Here is an 18,141-nt window from a genome sequence, read left to right on the forward strand (position 1 = left end):
TAAGAAGGGAAATTAAAGAAATAGAGTAGAAACCGGAGAAATCATATCATATTGAATAAATTAAACTAGAAAAAAGCAATTCAAGATATAAGGAAGAATCCAAAATATTTTTTTCACATACTCGAAATCAAAAACCTCTGTCAGTATTGGACCTATACTTACAAGTGAAGGATTCATACACAGAGGAAGACAAAGAAATTAGCGAAATCCTAAAAAAAAAAAAATCAGTTTGAGGCTGTTTAGCGCCCCAATAAACACCACGAAAGCCGAAGATCTGGCCGGACAAGCTTCTTCATGAATGATATCCATACCGATAGCACCATTAACTAAAGATTTTGTAAGAGAAATTGTGACAGCATACCCATGAATTCATGCCCCGGGGTCCAGACCTGTGGAATTCAATAGTTAACCCGAAATTAATGCCAGTAGCGCGAGGCGTCAATGTATTGACGCTAGGACACAGGGGAGGAGATAGCGGAAGCGCTTAAATCAGCAGATATAGCTCCCCCTTACACGAGGAAGGGCGCTAAGCATGGGCTCAAAATTATAGACCAGTTGCACTAACGTCCCATATATAAGTTGTTGAAAAAAGATGAATGAGGTCATCTTGAGATGATTTCGGGGCTTTAGTGTCCCCGCGGCCCGGTCCATGACCAGGCCTCCACCCCCAGGAAGAAGCAGCCCGTGACAGCTGACTAACACCCAGGTACCTATTTTACTGCTAGGTAACAGGGACACAGGGTGAAAGAAACTCTGCCTATTGTTTCTCGCCGACGCCTGGGATCGAACCCAGGACCACAGGATCACAAGTCCAGCGTGCTGTCCGCTCTGCCGATCGGCTCCCGGTCGAGGTCGAAGGAATGAGCTGCGGAAGGGAGGAGGAAGTATTCGCTAGAACATAGTTTATTGTTGCAATATCATTTTGAACAGCAGTGAAGTTGGGTAGAAAACTCCCCGGTATTCATAACTTTTTTTTCCTAGGCCTAGGCCTTTTTGTATGATAGGCCTATGAAAATTATACACAAAGTAAAGTTTTTTTTCTGTTGACCAGACGACACACTAGAAGGTGAAGGGACGACGACGTTTCGATCCGTCCTGGACCATTCTCAAGTTTTTTTTTTCTGCCCGAGAACTTTGAACTCAATCTATGCCTACAGTTACAGTATCCCGTATACCGTTATGTGGAGCTGTGTGTGTGTGTGTGGGGAGGGGGGTCCCTTCCCTTCCCTTCTCTTCGTCCGTTGCCACCCACAAAGCCAGCCACCCACAAAGCCAGCCACCCACAAAGCCAGCCACCCAGAGACAAGACGACTGCTGTTGCTGGGCTCTGGCATTTCTCAGATTTATCTTTTAACTTGTCTAGTTTACGGCTAATTTGCATATACCGGCCTCGTCCTGGTATTGGGAGGGGGGGGAGGAGGGGACGTTTAACGGGGGGGGGGGGGGGAAGAGGGGACGTTTAACGGGGGGGGGGGGAAGAGGGGGTCTTAAAAAAGTGATATTCTAGATAGAGAGAAGAAAGTGTGGGAGGGTAAACGGGTGCTGGAAGGGTTGGATAAAAGTGAGAGGGGAGGTGAGGAGGAGGGGAAGGATTAGATAAAGGGGAAGGGGAATGCAGAGAAAGAGAGACGGGGGAAAGAGAAAGGGGGAAGGATAATGCTGGTGAGAAGATAAACGTTAAAGGGGGAGATAGGACGAGAAGGAGAAAGCGGGAAAAGAGTGAGGAAAAATTAAGTGGGGGGAAAGGAGCAGGAAAAGAGAGGGATAAGGAGGGGGGTGTAGAGAGAGATGGTACGGAACGTCTAGGACTTTTCAACACACGCTGCAGCCTACGGCATTCCTGTCTGAGTTAGCCAAGTTTGTCGGTACAAACTGCCGGCTCTTGGAGGTACAGCTGGTTATATATATTCATCTACATGTGAACCACTATGCAGAGAGGCCGTTGGTCATAGTTTATAACTACCTTCATATGTAGCAACGATATGGAAGAACATGCAGGATTGAACAAGTGAAGAGCAGACACCAGAGAGCAACTCCATAGTCTCCTGAGACTGATGGATCCTACTGCTGTTGCTGCTGCTGCTGCTGTTGCTGCTGCTGCTGCTGCTGCTGCTGTTGCTGCTGCTGCTGCTGCTGCTACTACTACTACTATGTAGCCCAGAATTTTGTGTATATAGGTAGCATTGATCCATGACATTGGGCCTATAAGTTTATAGTTTCCATCCCCATCAATGTTTATGATGGAACGCTTCCCCCTACCCAAGGAAAGGAGCGAAGCTGCTGCTGTTTTACACTTTAGCTACTAAGAACAAAAAGTTCCAAGTAGCACGGGCTATGGTGAGCCCGTAGTGGTCTTGGGAGCGAAGCACATTAGCTAAGACTTATAGACCAGTCGCACTAACGTCCCACCTAATAATTGAAATCTATCAGGATATATCTAACCTGAGAGAGTGATCAGGAGTCAGGTCACCAGTTTTATGGAGACTAATGACCTCCACAACCCAGGACAACTTGGATTTAGAGCGGGAAACCCCATATACCTGCTTGATACCTGGTTGATGGGGTTCTGTGAGTTCTTCTACTCTCCAAACCCGGCCCGAGGCCAGGCTTGACTTGTGAGAGCTTGGTCCACCAGGCTGTTGCTTGGAGCGGCCCGCAGGCTCACATACCCACCACAGCCCGGTTGGTCCAGCACTTCTTTTAGAAAACAGTCTAGTTTTCTCTTGAAGATGTCCACGGTTGTTCCGGCAATATTTCTTATAGTTGCTCTCGTATGGCTCTCGCAGCTACTCGACATCTGTGACAAAATCACTGATGCATTAGAAGAAAAGATGTGGTATACACGGACTTTGTAAATGTGTTTGATAAATGTGACCATGGAATGAGAGCTCAGAAAGTGAGATCAATTGGAATAACAGGTAAAGTTGGCGGAAGGATATTTAATTATCTGTCAAACAGAACGCAATGAGTAACAGTAACTGCTTTTAATGAGTAACGGTCAGAAAAAAAATTGTCCGAGCACAGTTAGAAGCTCTGTTCCTCAATTGTCCATTCAGTTAAAAGTTCTGTACCTCAATTGTTGATACCTCAACCAGGTATCAACCAGGTCCGAGCACAGTTAAAAGCTCTGTACCTCAATTGTCCAATCACAGTTAAAAGCTCTGTACCTTAATTGTCCAGGCACAGTTAAAAGCTCTGTACCTTAATTGTCCAATCACAGTTAAAAGCTCTGTACCTCAGGGCACAGTCTCTGCACCACTCTTTCACTTGTAATCACATCACATATAGACAAAAGTACTGTACAAGTCACAGCTTCGTATCATCTTTTACAGATGAGACAAAAATCAGCGTGCAAATTACTTCAGTAGAAGGCATTGAAAATTACAAGCAAATAATAATATTATGAGTATTTTATTACCCAGCAGAAAATAAAATGAAGTTTAACAGTGATAAATTCCAGGTATTGTACTTAGGTACGGTAAAAATGAAGACCTAAATCAAAATACAGGGTACAAATGCAATTGAATTGTCTCATAGTAGGAAAAGCTAGGAAAAAACTATAAAAATATGATTAATACAACACAACCTAAACGCTGTCGACCAGGGCGTCTAAATACACCCACAACGTTGACTCTGTCGACCAGGGCGTCTAAATACACCCACAACGTTGACTCTGTCGACCAGGGCGTCTAAATACACCCACAACGTTGACTCTGTCGACCAGGGCGTCTAAATACACCCACAACCTAGACGTTGTCGATCAGGGCGTCTAAATACACCCACAACGTTGACTCTGTCGACCAGGGCGTCTAAATACACCCACAACTATGACGCTGTCGACCAGGGCGTCTAAATACACCCACTACGTTGACGCTGTCGACCAGGGCGTCTAAATACACCCACAACCTAGACGTTGTCGACCAGGGCGTCTAAATACACCCACAACCATGACGCTGTCGACCAGGGCGTCTAAATACACCCACTACGTTGACGCTGTTGACCAGGGCGTCTAAATACACCCACTACGTTGACGCTGTCGACCAGGGCGTCTAAATACACCCACTACGTTGACGCTGTCGACCAGGGCGTCTAAATACACCCACTACGTTGACGCTGTCGACCAGGGCGTCTAAATACACCCACTACGTTGACGCTGTCGACCAGGGCGTCTAAATTAATACACAGTTCTCACAATTTGACGCTTGTCGGGTGGAGAGGGCGGGCCTGGAGGCCTGGACGACCACACGGCTCCCACTTGAGGTCCTGGCGGGAAAGGGGATGGGGGGGGGGGGGGGAGGCAGGATTTATACGATAGGGGACAGATTTTATATGGTGGGGTCAGGCTTTATCTAGTGAGGGGCAGGATTTATGTAGTGGGGGGCAGGATTTTAACTTGTTGCATTTTTCAGCATTAACGATGAAGAATGAGAGAGAGAGAGAGAGAGAGAGAGAGAGAGAGAGAGAGAGAGAGAGAGAGAGAGAGAGAGAGAGAGAGAGAGAGAGAGAGAGAGAGAGACAGAGAGACAGAGAGAAGGGGAGGGAGAGAGAGGGAGAGACAGACAGAGACAAGAGAGGGAGAGGGAGGGAGAGAGAGATGGAGAAAGGGAGAGAGGGAGGGAGAGGGGGTTTCCTGTACACACACATGCGTCGAAGAGGGTGAAGTCAAATAGAAAAGTGAAGAATGCCGACGAAGGGAGGGCGGAGAGACAGGCAAGGATCAACGAGAGACATGAATGGGGAACAAAATAGGGACGGGGGGGGGGGAGAGGACAGGGAGGTGTCAAGCATTTGGTATGGAAAGAACAGCTGAGCAGTGGAGTGTCGGAGTCTGTAGTGAGAGCGATGGACATCTAAGAGACAACAGTAATATGTGTAGAGTAATTAACCCCACCTTGTTTGAGTTAGGAAAATATTGTTTGTCAAATATAGATACAGTTCTCAAGAGATTCCCCCCCCCCCCCATTTTGCACCCACTATTTAGCTGGGTGCAAAAGCCTCGGGCCGGCCACGGTGACTAGAACAACTCCCAGAACTCCAATCAAGCAGGTAATTAGTAACGTAACTTTAGGGGTTGGTAAATGTTAATCTTCTTGCTTGATAAACTGTTCACTTAAGTTGGGGGGTTAGAAATAGTCTAAGCTACTCTATCCCTTTGAGATGTATTTCTTTCTTGTCTCAATAAACATACTTGAACTTGTTCACTTCAGCACGTGTTAAAGTTACGGTTAAGTAAGTCCCAGCTGTGTCTGGGTGCAAGTGACAGGATAACCAACCCAGCGGGTTTTCTTCCTATTGGGGAGTGTTGAACATGTCACTATGGAGGTGTGTTCACTCACAAGATGAGTGACGCTCCCCAATAATTTTGACGCCCTTTGGGGCAAAATTAAAAAAAAAGGAAGGAATGGGGATGGAAGGGAAGGAATGGGACGTTGGGGATGTTCACACCGAACATAATTTTTGTTTAATTTTGACCCTAGGGGCGAGTTTATTGGGCAGTGCCACTCATCCTGAGAGCTGAGTGGTCAGCGCTTCGGATTCGTAGTCCTGAGGTTCTGGGTTCGATCTGCTTGATACCTGCTTGATGGGGTTCTAGGAGTTCTTCTACTCCCCAAGCCCAGCCTGACTTGTGAGAGTTTGGTCCACCAGGCTGTTGCTTGGAGCGACCCGCAAGCCCATATACCCACCACAGTCCGGTTGGTCCAGTACTCCTTGGAGATAATGTATCTAGTTTCCTCTTGAAGATGTCCACGGTTGTTCCGGCAATATTTCTTATGCTTGCTGGTAGGATGTTGAACAACCGCGGACCTCTGATGTTCATACAGTGTTCTCTGATTGTGCCTATGGCACCCCCTGCTCTTCACTAGTTCTATTCTGCATTTTCTTCCATGTCGTTCACTCCAGTATGTTATTTTACTGTGCAGATTTGGGACCTGGTTTTGCATTCCCGGGGGAGGCGGAAACAAATGGGCAGAGTTTCTGTCACCCTGACGCCCCTGTTCACCTAGCAGTAAATAGGTACCTGGGCGTTAGACAGCTGCTACGAGCTGCTTCCTGGGGGATGTGTAACAAAAAGGAGGCCTGGTCGAGGACCTGGCCGCGGGGACCCTAAGCCCCGAAATCATCTCAAGATTACTCAAGATCCCGTGAGTGGACACACCGCCATAGCAGCATGTTCACCAACCCCCCCCCCCCCCCTCAATAGGAAGAACATCACCCTGAACATGTGACACAATATTTCGTTATTGCATTATTTTCAAGTGGCAACCATTAGGCTTGTAAGGGGTAAGGGGTCTGTGGGTAAGGGGTCTGTGGGTAAGGGGTCTGTGGGTAAGGGGTCTGTGGGTAAGGGGTCTGTGGGTAAGGGGTGTGTAATAGGTATATCTGGCCGACGTCCAGATATTACTCTGCTGGTTGCCCCTCCAGATATTACTCTGCTGATTACCCCTCTGCTGGTTGAAAGAGTCGAGTAGTGATGCTGCTGCGAGCAGCCGCATCCAACAGCTTGGTTGAGCAGACTACCAACCAAGAGGCCTGGTCAGAGACCGGACCGCGGGGACGTTGATCCTCGGAACCGTCACAAGGTAGCCACAAGCATGGTCAGTGACCGGGCCAAGAGGAGGTTGATCCTCGGAACCACCTCACGATAGCCGCTTAGTTGCTATTCACTTCCCTCTCGTGGTCGCTGGTTGTCTCCCCTCGTGTTGGTGTTCAGGGTCCCGCCCAATTTACCGCTTGTCCTGATCCTCCCCTCTGCTGTCTCACTCTTAACCCCCCCCCCTCACTCTCACACACACACACACACACACACACACACACACACACACACACACACACACACACACACACACACACACACACACACACTCACTCACTCACTCACTCACTCACTCACTCACTCACTCACTCACACTCTCTCTCTCTCTCTCTCTCTCTCTCTCTCTCTCTCTCTCTCTCTCTCTCTCTCTCTCTCTCTCTCTCTCTCTCTCTCTCTCTCTCTCTCTCTTTCTCTCTCTCTCTCTCTCTCTCTCACGGCAGTGTATAACCCTTTCTCCCTCAGTTGAAAGGCAGTGTATGACCCCGCTCTCTCCCTTCACATAAATTGGACGTCTTTGGCTTTTTTTTCCTTTCCTCGAATTTGGATGAAAGTGTGTGTGTGTGTGTGTGACCCTTCTCTCTCTCTCTCTCTCTCTCTCCCCCACCACTCAATTGGACGTCAGTATATGACCTTTAATTGGACGTCAGTGTGTGACCCTTGTCTACCCCACCCCCCACCCCCCCGTTAATTGGACATCAGTGTGTGACCCATCTTTCTCTTATCTTCCACAGTACGACGGGACGCAGGAGGTCCTTGTGGAACCGGAGCTGTTGCGCCGTTGTCCGCTGGGTTCCGGGCCAAAATATGGCTGGAGGCTGTGGAACCAGGACGGGAAGGAGATATACGTGTACACCATCAATTCACCCACCCTCCTCCTCCACCCGATCTACGACGAGTCTTTCACCGTGTTGGGCGACTTGGGCGTCTCGCCCCAGCAACCCACGCTACGAGAACTTAACAGCAGCGCCCGAGATTTCCTCCCGACCTCTTCGCGGAAGGAACCTGGCACAGCCGCGTGGCAGTTTCCCACGAGTCAGGCGGGACTTGGCATCACCCCTCGACATGGTGACAGGAACCAACACCAGCCCACTGGTTCACGGCGGCCAACGAGCAACGCCTCCGGTGATGGTTCCTCGCGGCAGGAGCAGCCCCACGCTGTTCCTGAGAGGCGTGGAGCCTCGAGCCTTCAGAAGTCCCTGGAAGATGGGAAGTACCTGGTGCAGCTGACCATCCAGGAGACGGACACGCATGTGGAGGCCTCCTTCAACACTACCTTCAGCATCAGTGCCATTCGTCTTAAGTGAGTCATCTTAACCCCCACTATTCCTTCCCAGCATCTCACTCTTCCTCTACTTCCTTTTATCCCTCCCTCTTCTACCGTCCTACTTTCCTCCTTTTCATCTTTCTTCTCTTCCTTCCTCTACCATATCCTACCCTTCGTCCTTTCCTCTTCTATCTTTCCTCCCTCCCCTTTTCTGCCCTTTCCCCTCCCTTCTTTTCCACTCTTATCTTTCCTCTCACCCTCCCTGTCTTAACCTAAGTTGTTGTTTTTAGATTCAGTTACTAGGAACAAAAAGTTCCAAGTAGCACGGGCTATGGTGATCCCGTAGTGGACTTACCAGGCATAGGAGCTGAGCTGTAACTGGGGCTGTCTTAACCTCTCTCTCCCTTCCTTACATACCCTTCATTCCTCCTTTCCACCCCCCTTCCACCTCCCTCCATCTCCTCCCCTTCCACTACCCTTGACTGTGGGCTTGTTGTCTATTGAAATATCAACACAACTTCAGCGAATTATAGTTCAAAATTATATATTAAATTAGTTTTAGGTATAAATGTTTTAAATATGCATTTGGCTCAGTAAGGTTGAGTTTCGGGTCATCCTATGCTAGATCGTCACAAAAGTGTACTTCTCAACCTCGACCATCTCAGATTTTCAAGAAATCTGGTAAGATGGAAGATGACACGAAGGAACATGTCATCTGAGGTTCTAATTGAGGTTCTACCTCAATTAGAAGCAAAGTTATGATATTTTGTTGAGCCAGTATGCATTTTTTTTTATCATATATGCATGGATATCATGCATCACTGGGCTTGCTAAAATTGTACTTATGTGACTTACTTCACCTCCACCGTCTTAACAAATTCCAAGTAAATCTCAGATGGTCGCGTTGGGAGCCGTGTTGATTTAGCATGTGGGCAAAGGCTCATTCATATTATTATTATAATGAGAACACAAATATAATACTATAACAGTATAATGTTTCAGTAGAGAAGTACTTCCTGCAGCCTAGCATGATAATATAGCATAAATAAATAATGTTTATATAAATTATATATATTTTTGTTACATATATTAATGTTTATTGTGTGTGTGTGTGTGTGATTAGGGTGGTGTTCATGGACGGGACGGAGCGAGACGTGGACGCTAACTCCAACATCACACTCCGGGTGGAGGTGACGGCGCCCACACCCAACTACACCCTGGAGTGGGCGTGCCGCCTTGCCGCCGACCCTGACTCCGGCTGCTTCACTGACCCTGATCCTTGGGACACCTTCACGGCCACCCGCCGCGTCGCCGACCGCCTCGTCGTGCGACTCTGGCACATTTGGGACATTCTTCACGACGACGACGGTGATGGCAGTCGGGGTCTTCATCCTTCATCGGTGACCACAACCACCTACGCTGACGAGGATACCAACACATTACGCTACAAAGCCTCGCCGTCAGAAAACACCCTTCCGAGAGCAGCAGCAGCACGGGCGTGGACTGCTTCGCCGCTCTGGAAGCGCGCTCATACGGCGAAGATCCCGCTCTCGAAGCGCTCGAGTGTGAAGTACATCGAGACCATCAGCTTTCCCGCCTCCTCCCTGCTACGTGGCGAAGACAAGTTCATCGTGAGTGTCTCTTGTAGATACCATCTCATGGCCTCCTCTGACCAGCAGCTGATCGTCATCCAGTCCCCCAGAGACAGGTGAGTCGCGTGAGAGTTTATCGGGCGAGTGACGGTGCTTGCAGAGAGAGAGAGAGAGAGAGAGAGAGAGAGAGAGAGAGAGAGAGAGAGAGAGAGAGAGAGAGAGAGAGAGAGAGAGAGAGAGAGAGAGAGAGAGAGAGAGAGAGAGAGAACGAACGAACTGTTGTATATTGGTTTCATGTAATGGAAAAAACAATGCTCCTTTGGGGAAGCCTTGAGGGCCGAGGAAACCGACTGGAGGCTTCAGGGGGAGGAAGAGGCGATTCTTCTCCGGCCTCGGTAGACTAATTGCTGGCAGTTTGAAGTAACGGAGCAAGACAGGGAAAGAATGACCTCATTTGCTGAGAAATTGACTCTCGTAGGCAGCGCCAGGGATGAGGCCAATGTTTCCGTGTGAGTGTGGATCCTTCCGAGACTTGGGGAGGCGATGCCTGGGTGCCTCTTGGTTATGCAAGTGGGAGGGTTCTGGGGGGTTGGTTAGGAGAGTGCGGAGAAGGTTCTGGATGGTTGGTTAGGAGAGTGAGGGGGGGGTTCTGGGTGGTTGGTTAGGAGAGTGCGGAGAAGGTTCTGGATGGTTGGTTAAGGAAGTAGACGAAGATTCTGGATGGTTGGTTAGGGTTGAATATGAAGGTTTTGAATGGTTGGTTAGGGTTGTAGAAGGTTCTAGACCATCGGTTATGAAAGCGAATGAATATCACGGGAAGAGAATGGATGACTGGATTAGGAAGGTTCGTCTTAAAGTTTTGGTAGACCATCCGTCCACTGCTGTTTGATGCGGTCAGTCCGGGATACCCCGGGGGGGGGGGGGATAAGATTAGACAGGGAACACACCTTTCTAAATTCCTGATATTGAAGAGGTCAGTGCAGGAATTATTATTTGATGCTGCACAACAAAATATGAACTGGTCTCAGACCTGTACCGGCATCATTATGGCGTCACATGTCTCATGTACATCATATACTGAGGCAACGGGGGGGGGGTGTTTATACTGATGAAACCAGGAGGATGTTTATATTCAGGCAACATGTGAGTGGGGGATGGAATGCAAGATTGAAAACGCTTTTTTTTTAATAATCTTACATGTGGGAGGATAGGACGGATCTTATATATGGAAGGGCAAGGGGGGGGGGTAGGATAGATTTTAAATGTGGAAGGATGAGTTGGGATGAATCCTCCCCCCCCCCCCCCACAGTCATCTCTCTTCCATGAATACATTATAGGGGTCCTTCCCCCCCACCGTCGCCTTTGGCTCTTATTGAGTTTGTCTCCTTCCATTCTCTGGAAAAGCGCCCCCCCCCACCTCTTTGATATCTTTTTGCTTGATAGTGCCTCCCTTTATGGTGTAACTTCAACCCCTGGCCGTGTCTCCGGGTCGCGGTGTTGGCGAGTGAGAGGGACAAAATGTTCCAGGAAGTTTCATTTGATTCGTTTTAGTCATTTTCCGAGGGGAAAAAAGTGAAAGTTTATATATTTTTTAGTATCAAGGTATTTGGATTTTCTTCTGCGAATCACAATTTTTTTTTATATAAGCACAGAAGAACCTTTTTGAAAGGGAGAGGAAGAGGGGAAATTGCAAGAGAGAGGGAGAGAAAATTTAGGGCAGGGAGAGGCTGGTGGGACTTAGGTGAAAGGGTTGGAAATTGAGGGATGTAGGGAGAAGGGATTGAATGAACATCGCGACCCGATACCGCACTGTGGTTACCTGGTTGATACCTGGTTGATGGGGTTCTGGGAGTTCTTCTACTCCCCAAGCCCGGCCCGAGGCCAGGCTCGACTTGTGAGAGTTTGGTCCACCAGGCTGTTGCTTGGAGCGGCCCGCAGGCCCACATACCCACCACAGCCCGGTTGGTCCGGCACTCCTTGGAGGAATAAATCTAGTTTCCTCTTGAAAATGTCCACGGTTGTTCCGGCAATATTTATCGATAGTGTGGTATCGTGGCTCCGATACCACACTGTTTGGGGCTCTGGTGAAGGGGGAGGGGGGGAGGGTGACCCCCATGAAGGGCTAGATGACATTAGTCTCTGGTTCCTTGGAATTCCCTTCACACGAGGTTGGTATGGAACGATGGTGAAAGGGTCGAGATGAGTTGCCATTGTGGCAACCCAGACTAGTTCTTGGATAGTAGTTAGGTGCTGTGGTGAATGGTGAGGTGCTGTGGTGAATGGTCGGGTGTTGTGGTGAATGGTGAGGTGCTGTGGTGAATGGTGAGGTGCTGTGGTGAATGGTCAGGGGCTGTGGTGAATGGTGAGGGGCTGTGGTGAATGGTGAGGGGCTGTGGTGAATGGTCAGGGGCTGTGGTGAATGGTCAGGGGCTGTGGTGAATGGTCAGGAGCTGTGGTGAATGGTCAGGGGCTGTGGTGAATGGTGAGGGGCTGTGGTGAATGGTCAGTGGATGTGGGGAATGGTCAGGAGCTGTGGTGAATGGTCAGGGGCTGTGGTGAATGGTGAGGGGCTGTGGTGAATGGTCAGTGGCTGTGGGGAATGGTCAGGAGCTGTGGTGAATGGTCAGGTGCTGTGGGGAATGGTCAGGAGCTGTGGTGAATGGTGAGGTGCTGTGGTGAATGGTGAGGTGCTGTGGTGAATGGTGAGGTGCTGTGGTGAATGGTGAGGTGCTGTGGTGAATGGTGAAGTGCTGTGGTGAATGGTCAGGGGCTGTGGTGAATGGTCAGGTGCTGTGGTGAATGGTCAGGTGCTGTGGTGAATGGTCAGGGGCTGTGGTGAATGGTCAGGTGCTGTGGTGAATGGTCAGGTGCTGTGGTAAATGGTGAGGTGCTGTGGTGAATGGTCAGGGGCTGTGGTGAGTGGTCGGGTGCTGTGGTGAATGGTCAGGTGCTGTGGTGAAAGAGCACTGTTATAGTGAATGAGTAGTGTTATAGTGAAAGGTCAGATGTTGTGGTGAATGGTCAGGTATTGTAGTAAATGAGCAGTGTTGTAAATGTAAGGCGTGGGCGAAGGAGTGACAGTATTATACAGTGTACGGTGGTTAATGAATCCTGTGTTTTCTCTTGTCTCCTGCAGTGTGGGTATACTAAGCCATCTGGGGACCCAGTTCCCCTTCGGCGCCGCCCGGAGGATTGTCTTCGAGAGTGAGTGCATGTCGTGCTCGCCACAAGAGCTGTCGTCACTGAGTTACTCGTGGCACCTGAAAATGATCTACGAGGGCCCGGAGCTCGAGGCCACTACCAGAGCCAGAGAGGGCAAGGAGGACTCAAAGGATATGGCATTACTTGAGGCCATACGACAGGGTCGCTCAGGGAAGGGCTTCCTGCCACGCCCACGGGACTATTTGAGGGCATATAATGCGACATTCGCGCAGGCGCCGTTGTATCAGTCCGTTCAGCGAGAGGAGGATGAGGATTCCCTGCTTTCGTACACGCAATACTTCAATGCAAGGGATCTGCAGAAACTTGAAGGACTTGTCACGCCAGATATGGCAGCCCGAGCCCTGGAAATGGAGAGCAGGTGGAAAGAAGCTCGCCAGTCTAGTCACAAGAGGGAGAAGGGCCAAACTGGAACACACACGTTTGGCAGGCTAAAACGTAGTGTCCAGTCGCCATCCCTTCAGCGTGGGTGGGGGCGGAGCGGAGAGAAGAATACGGGCGGCAGTGGTCGTGCATCACCGTCAACACACCACCCTGGCGACGCCCAGCACCACCAGATGAAGGACCACCACCGTACATCTTCCACCCAAACCAATAAGCGTCGGGGGGTTGTTGGCCGTCAGTTAAGCTTGTGGACGCGGGGAGAGGACAGGGCCCACGACACCACCTCGCTGGATCCCCTCCCCATAACCTCAGCTGAGGTCGTGCCACGCAACGACTGGGAGGCAAGAAAGGAAGAGGTTCCAGACTCATCCTGGAACGCGATAAAAGGAACAAGCGCCATGGCGCACCGAAATATGGAAAGGAAAGATTCAAGGAAACTGCAACAAGTAGAGGCTGGCTCCCTGCCACCACCACTATACCCCCATGCGGAAAGAGTAAACTCAGGAAATAGCGGGAGAAAATTCCAGACGCAAGAAGGAATGTTTTCCGCGCGCCAGAATGTGGCTGACAAAGACACAAGGCTGGCGTACGCTGACGGGGGAGGACGTGGCAGATCGCGCAGTAATGAGAGGCTCGAGCAACTCCAGGCAGCGGGGAAAGTTCAGGATATCCTGCAGCTTCATTCGCACGAGATGATTCCTCATGGAGGCAGAGCAAATGATTTTGAGAGAAAGGAACTTCACAAAGAGGAGAAAGATGTGGAGAGAGTGAGTGGGGGTAATAGAGGAGAGATGCTGCGGCAAATGAATGAGGGTAATCACGGAGGGCGTGACGACCAGCCCGGGGGCGGAAGCGAGAAGAGAAAAAAGTGGAGACAAATGATTGTGTCGGGCGGCGGCAGAGGCGAGGCACAAGCCAGAGTTACGACTGAGGATCCGGACGAGGGCGTGAGCTTCGCCAGCACATTAAGCAACTCGCAGGTAACCGAGCGAGGAGATTCGGGGCCTGACAAGGAGTCCCGGGAGGATTTACGCCGAGCAGGGGTCACGCAGGTCACAGTGGAGGTGGGAGGAGGATCCCCGGGGAACGCGGTCACGCCCCTGAACCCGCCAAGCGAACAACCCGCAAACGCGCGACTCATCCACCAATCCGGGGGCGAGGACGCGGAACGTGCAGGGGGGACGACCTCCGCGCCCTGGTCTACAGACGCTGCCGCAGGTGCTCCGCATTCCTCTCCGTCACGGCCTCCTAAACTGCCGCCGTCGCTGGCTCGACCAACGCCATTCCCGCCCTCAGACACATCTCCCGCCATTACTCCTTCCCTGCAAGTTGATAAGGAGCAGGAAGAACGATTGTCCCCCGCCAGTGATGACCATTCAGCCAGAGAGGACGAGTGGTCGGGATTATCTGCACTTCATCAGTCACGCCTGGAACCAGAGCAAGAGAAGGAAGATACGGAACAGAGTGAAAAGATAATTCTGGTAACAGAAGATAAGCCGGTACTGATGAAATCTCAGGGGAGAAAGAGGTGGATAAATAGGCGAGGGAAAAAAGACAAAGGAAGAATGGAAAGGCCCAAGTTGGAGGCGACACCGAATAAAAAGAAACTGGAGGAAAGAGACAAAGAACAGCAAACAGAGAATAGATGGCCCGTCACGACCTTAAGCCACGAGGAGGAGGAAGCAGGGTACAAAGAGAATCATTTGACCTTTGGCGCCGACGTGAACGGTGGTGAGAAGGAAGCCGTAGAGGAGAGTGACACAGAGGAGGAGAAGAGTGGAGTGGGAGCTGGGAGATTGGGACGCATCAACCGCCAGTCAACCCATCAGCGACATGACTCGGCACACATGCCAATCAGAGTCGCGCCGAGTAAAGGTGCACCTATCAGGCTATCAGACCAATTCGTGCATGGCGGGGTGAAGGGGGCGGCAGGTGCAACTGAGAGGAAAGCATCGATGCAGAGGGTCCTAACAGTCCTCCTTCCCGACCAGTCTGGAGTTTTCGACTACAAGAAGTACAAGAAAGACAATGCCGCTCAGCTCAGTCGCCGTCAAACTTCCCCAAACTCAAGTTCCGAGTCTGACCTGAAAGGTGGCCGCAACGTGGAAGATCGCCTCAAGCAAGCTGCCTCGAGCAAGGGCCGCCCCAGGAGTGGCGGTGATGAAATATCTTCCAATCTCACCACGGGAGATGGAATAGCAGTCTCTCATATACCAGAGGACGCCGGTGCAAGAGCAGGGCTCCCGAGTCGCCGCTTGGCCGGCGAGCGGGAAGACCAGTTTACTCAACGTCAGAAAGGCAGCGTTAACAATGATGCGGATAAAGAAAAGCAAGAAAGTAGAGGCTGGTGGAACGCGGCGAGAGGCGCTGGTGGAGAGGTCGGAAGGTCGCCTCTCTCCTCCATCTCAACCTCACGACCTCGGCCACTAACCAGCGTTGAAGGACGCGTCGAGTCCATCAGAGGGGTTGGCTACCATAAGGCCGTCAGGGATTATGGTGAGTACTCGAGATCTTTCGTGTGAATTCCGTTCTTTATTCAAATCTCCGTCGAGTGGTTGTACTCATGCCTTCATAATGTGCTCAGATCTTCTCTATACACCAATATATACTCATCTCCGTCTCCCCCAACATGTACTCACCACCGTCTCCCCCCAACATGTACTCATCTCCGTCTCCCCCCGACGTACTCATCTCCGTCTCCCCCCAACATGTACTCACCTCCGTCCCCCCCCCGACATGTACTCACCGTCTCCCCCAATATGTACTCATCCCCTCTATGTTCCTGGTATAAAGGGTGAGTCCATCACGTTCCCAACTCTAACCTCCACTCCTTATAGTTATATAATCCCGAACTACATATTTAAACCTCCACTCCACATTTGTATAAACTCGCTGTCCATATGCACTCAAGGGGGGTCCACTTTGCACTCAGGGGTCCAGTGTGCACTCAAAGCGACGTTCAAAGGAGGTTGAAGAATTATCTTTCGATATAAAACGAGATCCCATTTGGGCTTAAAGCTTCAACGACCGGCCTTCTTCTTCCCCCCTCTTCCATTCCCCTTTCCCTCCTCCTCCCCCAACTCCTAATCTCCCTTTCCCCTTCTCCCTATCCCTCTCCCCCAACTCCTAATCTCCCTTTCCCCTTCTCCCTATCCCTCTCCCCCTCCCCCCTCTCCTTCCCGACAAGGAGATGGTTGAAAATATTGATTACCTGGAGCGTGTCAGGAGACGAGGTGTGGTAGTCATCCCGAGACACACACACACACGCTTGCTTATATTCTCATTCTCTCTCTCTCTCTCTCTCTCTGTCTCTCTCTCTGTCTCTCTCTCTCTCCCTCTCTCTCTGCCTCTCTCTCTCTGCCTCTCTCTCTCTCTGCCTCTCTCTCTCTCTGCCTCTCTCTCTCTGCCTCTCTCTCTCTCTGCCTCTCTCTCTCTCTGCCTCTCTCTCTCTCTGCCTCTCTCTCTCTCTGCCTCTCTCTCTCTCTGCCTCTCTCTCTCTCTCTCTGCCTCTCTCTCTGCCTCTCTCTCTCTCTCTCTCTCTCTCTCTCTCTCTCTCTCTCTCTCTCTCTCTCTCTCTCTCTCTCTCTCCCCCCCCCTTCTTTGGAATTGCACGTCCACCTCTCTCTTACTCGGGAGGAAGAAACGTATAAGAATCGGCCAAGTAAAATTTGCATTAATAGTGGAGACTGGGGTAAGAAAATAGGGATATGTTTTATTTTATGTGTATGGTATGCATATTGGCCTAGATGTGCTCCTATGGTCGAGCGTCAGCTCCTAAGCCCCGCCACTTAACTTTTCACCAACACACTGTTGTGTACTGCTGCATGTATGTAACCTTGCATTTGTCGGGTTCGAAGTCAAGTGGCCATTTGTCGGCCCATCTCTCTCTCTTTGAGTGTGTCTAGGTCCTCTTGCGCCATTCTTCAGTCCTCTGTTCTGATGCTTCTCGTTCGTTTGGGATCGTCTCCCCATCTCTGATTTGAAAGAAATTGGATCCTCTGTCAAGTCGTTGACGTCTGTGAGGGACATGATGTTTCTTGCACTGATCCTTGTGTTTACTTGGCTCCTCTCGTCCCTCTTCGCTGTGTGTGTGTGTGTGTGTGTGTGTGTGTGTGTGTGTGTGTGTGTGTGTGTGTGTGTGTGTGTGTGTGTGTGTGTGTGTGTGTGTGTGTGTGTACTCACCTAGTTGTGTCTGCAGGATCGAGCATTGACTCTTGGATCCCGCCTCTGTGTGTGTGTGTGTGTGTGTTCTCACCTATGTGTACTCACCTATTTGTGCTTGCCAGGATTGAGCTCTGGCTCTTTGGTCCCGCCTCTCAACTGTCAATCAACTGGTGTACAGATTCCTGAGCCTACTGGGCTCTATCATATCTACATTGTAAACTGTGTATGGAGTCAGCCTCCACCACATCACTGCCTAATGCATTCCATCTGTTAACTACTCTGACACTGAAAAAGTTCTTTCTAACGTCCCTTTGGCTCATGTGGGTACTCAGTTTCCAAGTGTGTCCCCTTGTTTGCATACCACCAGTGTTGAATAGTTTATCCTTGTCTATCCGGTCTATTCCCCTGAGAATTTTGTAGGTTGTGATCATGTCTCCCCTTACACTTCTGTCTTCCAGTGTCGTAAGGTGCATTTCCCGCAGCCTTTCCTCGTAACTCATGCTCCTTAGTTCTGGGACTAGTCTAGTAGCATACCTTTGGACTTTTTCCAGCTTCGTCTTGTGCTTGACAAGGTACGAGCTCCATGCTGGTGCCGCATACTCCAGGATTGGTCTTACATATGTGGTGTACAAGATTCTGAATGATTCCTTACACAGGTTCCTGAAGGCAGTTCTGATGTTAGCCAGCCTCGCATATGCCGCAGACGTTATTCTTTTTATGTGGGCTTCAGGAGACAGGTTTGGTGTGATATCAACTCCTAGATCTTTCTCTCTGTCCGTTTCATTATGAACTTCATCTCCTATTCTGTATCCAGTGTCTGACCTCCTGTTTCCACCGCCTAGTTTCATTACTTTGTATTTACTCGGGTTGAACTTCAACAGCCATTTGTTGGACCATTCACTCAGTCTGTCTAGGTCATCTTG

The 18,141-nt window shown here is 50.1% G+C and overlaps 1 protein-coding gene across 3 annotated transcripts in view; it reads left to right on the top strand.

Annotated features, from left to right (window-relative positions):
* The window catches only part of LOC123755620 (uncharacterized), a 147,147-nt gene that overhangs the window by 70,846 nt on the left and 58,160 nt on the right, over positions 1 to 18,141 (top strand). For all 3 annotated transcript variants that reach the window (XM_069300304.1, XM_069300305.1, XM_069300303.1), the window contains 3 exons: positions 7,327 to 7,895; positions 8,983 to 9,567; positions 12,588 to 15,550. In XM_069300304.1, coding sequence (XP_069156405.1) covers positions 8,993 to 9,567; positions 12,588 to 15,550 — 3,538 coding nt within the window. In that variant the 5' untranslated portion in view covers positions 7,327 to 7,895; positions 8,983 to 8,992. The remainder of the gene's footprint in view (positions 1 to 7,326; positions 7,896 to 8,982; positions 9,568 to 12,587; positions 15,551 to 18,141) is intronic.

This window comes from Procambarus clarkii, chromosome 43, assembly GCF_040958095.1.
Source record: "Procambarus clarkii isolate CNS0578487 chromosome 43, FALCON_Pclarkii_2.0, whole genome shotgun sequence".
Lineage (NCBI taxonomy): Eukaryota > Metazoa > Arthropoda > Malacostraca > Decapoda > Cambaridae > Procambarus > Procambarus clarkii.